Here is a 9,188-nt window from a genome sequence, read left to right on the forward strand (position 1 = left end):
CTGGTTGTTAAAGTACGCAGGACTCGAATATGTCATGCGAACGTTCATGAAGAGCTACGTTATAAAGTGGTTTCTCAAGGCTGCCAATGCTTACGGGCTAAACCTTTTTGGTAATAATAATAAAATGAGCAGGAGAAAATTAGACAAAATAAATGTAAGCTTGGACAAGTTGGTATCTACACTGGGGTGAAAGGACAAGAACACAAAGGTACGACGCGGATGCAGAACTTGAAATTACGCAGTCCCACAAGTTTTCGACTGACGGACAAACAAAGAGGAGCAAACACACACGAGGAACATTTATTTTTTAAAAAAATGGCAGGGACGTGCAAGGACAGTGTTTTTATGGTACAGAAGAAATCGACCACCTCCGAATCTTCTCCGCTGCTCCTGCAGGTTCATGAGAAAGAGAAAGAGAGAAAAAAGAAAACATGTCACTCAAGAGTGAACTCGTCTTCGCAATGAGCCTAGCAGTGAGGCGAAATGTGAGCACTGCATCTCAAGTAGCAGCTATGGTGGACAGCGATTCATGTTGTATTCCTCGGAATTGATAAAATCACTGCGGCCGTGGTCACTACTTTCATAGAAACCTTGTTAGTTAGTTTCATTACGCGAAGGCGACTTCGGGTGTAGCGCACCATCACCGAGGTGACAAAACTCGCTAATAAACGCAGCCCGCACGACCAATTACAGAAACAGTATCGTTAGAAAAATTCAAGTTGGTCAGGGTTACCGTCATCAACAAGAAGTTCGCTATGTACGTAAGTTAACATCAGTTGATCAGTGTGTGTAACTTGTACAAGTGGCCTTATGTATTTTTAAAAGTATTGATGGACTGTGCTTACACAATGGTCTAAAGTGTTTTTGCCTTTCTGTTGTTAAAACGAGTTTACTGTAACAAGTTAATGACCCTTAAATGGTTTTATTTACATTTTCATTTCCGCTGAATACTCTAAGTGCACAACAAGGTGCACTTTATTAGTCCAAGTAACTTTTACAAAGCGCCATATACAAAGGCAACATAACGCATATTGTTTCAGTTTTCTGCTCGAGGTGTACAAGAGATGTCGTTATATATATATATATATATATATATATATATATATATATATATATATATATATATATATATATGCGTGTGTGTGTGTGTGTGTGTGTTTTGAGTCGGACATCAAGCGCACGCACGACCGATATTAAGAAGCTCGGTTGGCCGTATCCAGACTGAATTCAAGTAACTCCGAAGAATTTCCGAGTACGATAGCACGATGCGACTCCGAGAAACCGAAATTATTCGACACTCTTTCTCATACTATCGCGGCTTGTAAATAAAGTCACCCAATAGAGCACCGCGGAGGTGATCACCGCTTGGCGTACACACACAGGCCTCACGAGCTTCTAAACCAAAACGACAAGCGTGACTCGAACACCCAGACCATAAAGTGCGGTGTAAGCAAAAAAAATGAAGATAAAAGAAAGATCGAAGACAAGAAAACATTAGCTTTCCGGTTGAACACGCTTCCGACGCGCGTCACTTCCGCTACGAGCACGCGCGGCTTCAACGGCCACAAATGAATACGATCACGACGCCATCGCTTGCGGGCTCCATGCCCACGTGTGTTTCCATAAGAGTGGAGCGCAGGAAACTGGCGCCACCTGGTTCGTCGCGAAGTTCGCATCCGGTCAGCTGTCGCTCCAACCCAGCAGGCTGAACAGGCATGGCGTATATATAACACGGACGAGGAGGCGGCGGAAGCAGGAGCAGCGACGAAGGAGCGCCTAGATGAGGCCCAGCCGCTCCCGCTCTTTGGTCTTTTTCCGGACCACGTCGACGTTGCGGTCCCGCCAAGTGCTCTTGCGCAGCTTGATCGGACGACTGCCCACGTACTTGCCTGCGAACGCACAAGAATACAAGAAAGAAATATCCCTCAGTATTGCTGCTTGGGTGAACAATACAAACACAACCGTTGCTGCAGTGCAGAAACGTCGAATTGCATGTACAGTCACGCCTAATACAAGGTGAAACACGCTGGCTGTGCGTGAAGTCAACTCAAGCCTAAACAATGACACCGACACTTACATTGGTTCAAGAAGTATCGCTATCTGAGAAAAAATAATTCGCTAACTTTTCTATATTTTTTATGTAGGTGCCGCTTTGGAGTGTTGCGTCATTTTGAGTACAGGCAGCGTGTTACAACTCATATTGAGCGCGACTGTAAGTTTAGTGGTGCTTTCCGCAAAGATTAGGCGTGAAAGAGAAAACGGAATGTGGCAAAATGCACAAAGATCGACCAAGACGATCCGCCTTATTAGCTCTGCTAAATTTGTCGTTAAACAGAGTGAGAATGTGCGCGAAGAAAAAGTTAGACATGAGTGCACGCACGAAGACTCAAGCAAACCTCCTAGGTTTCCCAAAGATGTGGCGACTTTACACATATGTTCGCCCCCCCCCCCCCCCAAAGACCAAATATAAAAGATGTCCTGAACATCAGTTTATACTCAGCCTTATAATAAAAAACGGTTCGCATATGAATAGTTAGCATATGTGTCAAAAACGTGCTTGAAACCTAGCCTGATTCGTATAAAAGAGTAAACTTAATTGGGTCAACCTTGGCAGCAACCTACGTAAGAACTCTTCCACACCGAAATACCTATACGCGAATGCAAATATTCCCTCAAGTATTTAGCGTGTTAACGACAAATGCCTAAGTTTAGATATGGGATCGATATACGAGCCCCAAACTATTGCACGCAGTCGGCAGGAAAGCAAACAGAGTTCTGAGGCTATACACGTGCTCACATCCTCCATCGATATCGTTGCGCCGCGCAAGCCGACGCAAGATGACACCCGGCAGACGAAATCTAGGCCACAATTTCGTCTGTATATAGAGCGGCACACACTCGCAGTCATCGAACCTGTCACGCAGTTAACTGCTCGGAATGTTTTTGTCTGACACTCGGTCACGGCGGCCACATAGAACCAATCAACGATTTTTTTTCAGGCGCGCAGCGCCTGGGTCTTTCGTGGTTAGGCCCACGAATGTCACGCTAACACTGTGACCGCGACCTCGCACGCGTTTACCGGCACGGGCGCTTTAGGGTGCGTACCACACGCATGCTCTTACTCGCCGCAGTCCCGGCCCGACTGAACAACGCACACAAAGTGCGGCATGCCTTACACACACAGACGCGGTGCGAATGCGAGACAAACACGCCCGTTCACTTTGGTCCCGCCTTTCGAACACCGAACGAACCAGCCACGACTGCGTTCGAGAAGTTTTCGCGACGCAGACACAACCCTGTACATACACGGTATACGTGCCACGCACACAGTGACGTCAACGGAGGGCACCTTCACAAAGAAGGCTCAATTGTGCAGCCGCACGAAGTAGAATTGCCGCTTTTGTATGTTTCTCCCTTCTTTCTTTTTGACCACAAAAAAAAAAAAAAACGAACATCCTCACGTGCTTTACATATACTACAGATGAAGGGATAACGGTACGCTTCTCTTAATGTAGGCCAAAGAAAAATGGCGCTACTTGACCACGAGAAATAGCTTCCTCCCATCAACTCGTACACGAAAAAAAAAAACGCACTTTTGCATTCTGTAGTGCACTTCGTCTTCAGGCAATAAAGCTGGATGTTTATAGAACAGCATTAAGTTAATCGTGTATTCATATACATGATCCCGACCTATAAAAGCGGATATATATGGCATCACAAACATACACGCAAGGAGACGAAGGAGGAAGATTAAGGTCTATTTAAATGAGCGCACTTGTAAACAAATGAACAAGAGGAGAAAGTGAAGATAGAAGCCAGTGTAGAAGAAACACAAGGCCAGTGCTCACATTCACTTGCATGTAGACGAAGCAAACATCGTAAATGACAAGATTCATCGCACACTCACACGCGAATGATCTGCCTAAACCTCGCATTAGGTTGAAAAATGAAAGTATATGTGATGTACTCGTGCCCTTGTTTCTAAACGCATCAGGCATCTAACGTATGATAAATTTACCGATGCTCTTCACCAACCAGTTTTCAGCCCTACGCCACAATTGGTGCTTTAAGGAAATGAACAGCTTTTGTTTTATCGTATTACATTATGCAATGGCTTTACTCAACGTTAAGAGAGATGTAGACCTATAGGGATGCACACAATGTTTGCTAAAAAAAAAGTGGTGCCTCAACCACTATTGCGCCAAATCATTCCTCGTGAAGGCGAATCCCCATAGCTAGCAAGCGGCTTCTCACGCTTGGCGCGTTTTCCACGACGCTGATGGCTTCCTGAAAGATTGACTTCGTAGAGGCCAGTACATTAGGTCGCCTATAGGGCGTTTCGCGACGCCAACAGAATGTATCCGAGTTGAATCGAATGTGAGTAAAGACCCATTCAGATACACATTCGAGTTCAATCTAATCTCAGTAAAGAGCCATTGGAATACACAGCGCACGTCCTTGTTTTAATTTGATTGATTTGTGGTGTTTAACGTCGCAAAACCACCATATGATTATGAGAGACGCCGTAGTGGAGGGCTCCGGAAATTTCAACCACCTGGGGTTCTTTAACGAGCACCCAAATCTGAGCACACAGGCCTACAACATTTCCGCCTCCATCAGAAACGCAGGCGCCGCAGCCGAGTACCTTAGCCACTAAACCACCGCGACGGGGCCCATCCTTGTTTTCGTCATATGTGCAGTGTGTTCATTAGGCGCTGTGTATTCTCGGTACCAACGAGCTTGCCTAAGCACCCTCTTCAGTGAGTAAATGTGTGCCTTATACAAAAGAGAGATGGTCTACAGCGTTGTGTGAGTTGGGCTCATTCATGTTGAGCGCAATGCGGTTAAAATGCTATGCGCACTCAGTATCAGCAACAAAGCTCGTCATCCTCAACTGTAACTTAATAATCATTCTTTAGGTCATCTATTACCGCTTTACGATTCTCTGCAATGTGGCACAGCGCCTAATGCATTAAAAGGCGAACTTATCCTTCCCCGTAAGCTGTCCACGAGATTGCTGAAAATCACACTGTATCGCTGTCTGTCAACCACTCATACTAAAAAACAGTCTGTGCATGCAAGTTCATAATTAAACACAACAATTGCGTGACCTTCGGGCACCGCCTGAACGAATGAGCGGAATACCAAACCGCTGGACTACATTTCAGGCCTATATAGGCTTGGGCATGTCTATTTTTATTCTGTCAAGAGGGCCCACGCAGCGTCCCCTTAAATTTTGAATGCGACCTTTGCAGAAACGTGTAAACAAATATCCGAAGAAAACGTAGTTGTCAGTTTCATCTTTGAACCACGCACCAGTAGAAGTCGTATTAGATGAACATTCATTGCCCACATTAAAGTTTTCGCGATCAACCGAAGGTCCCCAAGCTATATCTAGTGTGCCAAAGTGCTATTCTTGGACACTTTTGTGATTTCACTTGGTCGTCGTATGCGCTATCCTGCTAGGTATACGATTGGACCAAGGGGCCACCACAACTTATTCTCATTGGCTGAAAAAACAAAAACAAAGCGGAGTTTGCCAGAGCACAAAAAACAGTGGTCTTATATTTTCAAACCAAAATACTTGTTGTTGGGAAACGTACGCAAATGTGGCGGTGTCGAAACGTGAAACCGTAGTATATAGAAGGCTTCATTTTATTTTACTTAATTTTTTTGTGAGCGCAGTGAACACACACTTAACAGTGAAGTTTGTTGAGTAATTGACATTAAATAAAATCAGCGGCAACAAAAAAATAATAAACGAGAAAAATGAACCAGAAAAACAAAAACAATCTGAACGAATAAAAAACAAAAACAAAATATCAATGAAAAAGTGTCACAAAGTCCCTGAAAGCGCCATCTCGGATGCCACTCAAAATGGGAGGGCCAGACGATGCCGAAAGACAGCGTTCAGCCACATGCGGGGTATGCATATATGGGCGGTGACTGGAGACGCTGAGTGTTTGTTCACTGATAATATAGTCGCGCAAACATGAAGCGACGAGGTAAAAAAAAAAGTGACATAAGTTTGGCAATCGACTAAAAGGGCCATTCGTGGACACTGCTGGGGCACTCAAAGGAGGGCGCGTTATAAACTTAAGAGTTAGCTTGCTCTCTCTTTTCTGTAGCAGTACGAAGGTGAATAATTATTCGACAGGCTTTTGAAATAGAGCGAAAAATCAAATAAAAAAAGGGTTCATTGAGCGACGATAAGAAAAACAACAATGAACACAAAGAAAGACGGCACTTTCTAAAGATTTATTTATAGTGGCCCATCAAACGAAACACGACACTATGTAAGTGGCTGCAGAGGGCACCCTCAGTACGCAAAATACAAGCATAAAAAGAGGCTGCAAAGTATTCACCCGTTATCGTGCGAACGCTTATACTTGAAGATTCAGCACCAGCACCTCCCCACGTAAAAACTGACGTACTCTGTCACGTAAAAAGTACAGCGGTCAAGCTTAGTTCCAGCAACGTCGGAATGTAGCGCCACACGTTTTTTTTTACTTCATTTTCTCCCGCCTTATTCGATATTCACAAGCACTCTTAATCATGCCCTGCGAAAAGGGACGGATATTGCCGGGGCACTAGACTTCTTTCCTCTGGTTTCTGGCTATAGCTATCGAGCACTTTACCCGGGACCTCATTGAGAGTATGCAAATGTATACGTATCGTAGCTTGGTTAACATTCCTGCCTTTCCTCTCTATTTATCTCTTTATCTATTATACGTATCGTGCTTTGTGCACATCCCACGCATGTGCATGATGGCAATAGAAAACTGAGAGAAGACTCCTGTCATACGTGCATTCAACTGCGACGCGCAGTTAGTCTCGGGAAGCAGGTCTATAGACATTTATCGCCACAGTCCTCTTTGGGCTGCTCAAATTGGCGTGACCCCTCAAAAATGCAATGACAAGGCTGCGCCCTTATCCTTTGTAATCCCGCGCGCAGCCCACTATGGCGGTGTTTTTTTTTTCCTCTTGTGAAACGGTGTATATGGATACATAGAATTTAAGGTACCAGTACCATCACTTACGACGTACAAACGATCAGCCGATTTCCATCGACAGATCAATTCAAGCCCTCGGGCGAAGTTTTTGGGTTTAATGGTCCTCTAAAGCTCCGAATATTCGAAAATAAAACACACACGCATACACACAAAAGGCGCAAAAAAGATACGCTTCATAACACACGTTTAGTGCAAACGGTTTTACATAGAGGTACTCCGTATAAATCTTTAGGTAGATACAATATTTTATCGTCAGCCTCTTTCATGCATGCATGCGTATACAGCACACTCTAAAAAGATTTCCGGAACAACAACACAGTTAACCTAAAAAGGGCGCTTAATTTGCTCCCACAAGGGACGAATGGTGCGAAAAATTTTGCACACGGCACGACAATAAGGGCGTCAGCCTCCCTTGAGTGAAGAAACGAGCCCTTTTTGTGAGTAACTGCAGAAATGTACGCGCCGTGTGCAAACGACTTATCGCTGCCTGCATAACCTCCTTGCCTTCCATACGGTGCGGTAGCATGGCGTGGTAAAGACGTTATATAGCGTACTCGCATGCTGACTCAGCGGTCGCGAGTTCGAATCCCGTGTTTGTTGCAAGTTTTCTTAAACTTATTTCTGAATATGATGCCCCTAACATCAATTGTACATCTAATCACAGGTATCTGCAGGCCTCAAAATGCCGGTTTAGCCAACCAAGCACTGCATTTTGGCACAAAAGTAACCATTGCGCCCTTCAGGGTTATCCGCAAAGAGCAAGTGTTAAGGAGCAACCACGATGAGGTGAAGTAACAGTTCTTCTCTTCGCATTACCTTTCGGGATAGGGAGGAACGGCTGCGGCAGGTTAATTACTTCCCTAAAGGAGCAACCTCGATACCCCTCTTCCTCATTTATTTCCTAAAGTGTCGGGCCAGATCTCCGACGACTGTCCATTAATAAATAAATGGATGTGTCCTGTTGCCGATGTCCAGTTCAGCTGAAGAAAACTTTCGTGGGTGTGAGTTAGAGTGAGATCAGCCCAGGAAAATTTTGCTAAGTCAGAGTCAGAGGAGTCCAAAGCGCAAGATATATGTCTCGAGTGAGTATGAGTGAGTTCCACTTTTTCTTTTGCTGGTCTACGTTCTTACCTATCCATCTTCAGCCTTACTATCAGCCTTACCTGGATTAACGTTTATACTCACGTATATTCACACGTATTTCTAAGTGGCTTTATCCATACACCATTTCAATATTAACGTATGAGACAAGCATTTCGTATAGGGGTGCCTCGACGTCACCCTCTTTCATTTCTGCAGGAAAGTTCTTGATAAATATATCTTAGCTAATCATCTCTTTAAGGAAAAATGACCTACCCGGTTTGCGAGCACTGATATCTCGTACTTGAAGTTATTATATCACACCCTGCCAAGAATACCGATCACGTGAGATGTTGGTGTTATATAGAGCACTGGCATCAAGGTTAAAAATATAATTCTAAGTGATCGATATGTGGGGTTTAACGTCCCAAAACTACCATTTGATTATGAAAGACGCCGTGGTGGAGGGCTCCGGAAATTTTGACTACCTGTGGTAAAAATATAATTCTAGGCTAACGCACTCCTGAGTCAACTAACTCGGACTCTGATCGAATGTAGGGTGTGAATCTAAGTGAATCCGAGTGAGTTCAAAGCACGACATGTATTTCATGAGTGAGTATGAGTGAGTGCCCCACCAGTTTTGCTGACCTATGCTGGCACGGAACTCATAAACATGTTTATTAGGATTATATATATATATCCAAGAAAGTCAAGTACCAGCCACAGCTTCGACGACACATATTGACTCCAGTATAGGACCTGATGTGGCGTCGGTACCGAGAGCGGGGCACAGCAGAGACTATAGCATGGAAGTCAGAATTTATCTTATAACGACTTTGTTGCTGGGCAAGTTGGTGAATACATACCACCTTGAAGCGAAGACGAGACAGGCACCTGTCCCGTCTTTCTGAGCACAGAAGTATTTTACGTCATTAAAATTACACCATCTTCCCAAACCATGATGGGATGCGAAGCAGCAGCGTTGCGCACGGGTGGCGTCACGGGTTGAACGGCGCTAACGCAGGTGCTGCTGTGAGCGCTGGAAGATTCGTTTGAATCGATGTCTGGCGTAGGTCTTGTCGCGTCAGAGCGACG

At 44.6% G+C, this 9,188-nt stretch overlaps 1 protein-coding gene across 1 annotated transcript in view; it reads right to left on the bottom strand.

Moving 5' to 3' along the window:
• Positions 1–279: 279 nt before the first annotated feature.
• The window catches only part of LOC142814525 (uncharacterized), a 133,255-nt gene continuing 124,346 nt past the window's right edge, over positions 280–9,188 (bottom strand). The window contains exons 5-6 of the mRNA XM_075893368.1: positions 1,654–1,889; positions 280–390 (exon numbers count right to left, since the gene is read on the bottom strand). Of these exons, the coding sequence (XP_075749483.1) occupies positions 1,777–1,889 (113 nt within the window). The 3' untranslated portion in view covers positions 280–390; positions 1,654–1,776. The remainder of the gene's footprint in view (positions 391–1,653; positions 1,890–9,188) is intronic.

Source organism: Rhipicephalus microplus, chromosome 4 (genome assembly GCF_043290135.1).
Source record: "Rhipicephalus microplus isolate Deutch F79 chromosome 4, USDA_Rmic, whole genome shotgun sequence".
Taxonomy (NCBI): Eukaryota; Metazoa; Arthropoda; class Arachnida; order Ixodida; family Ixodidae; genus Rhipicephalus; species Rhipicephalus microplus.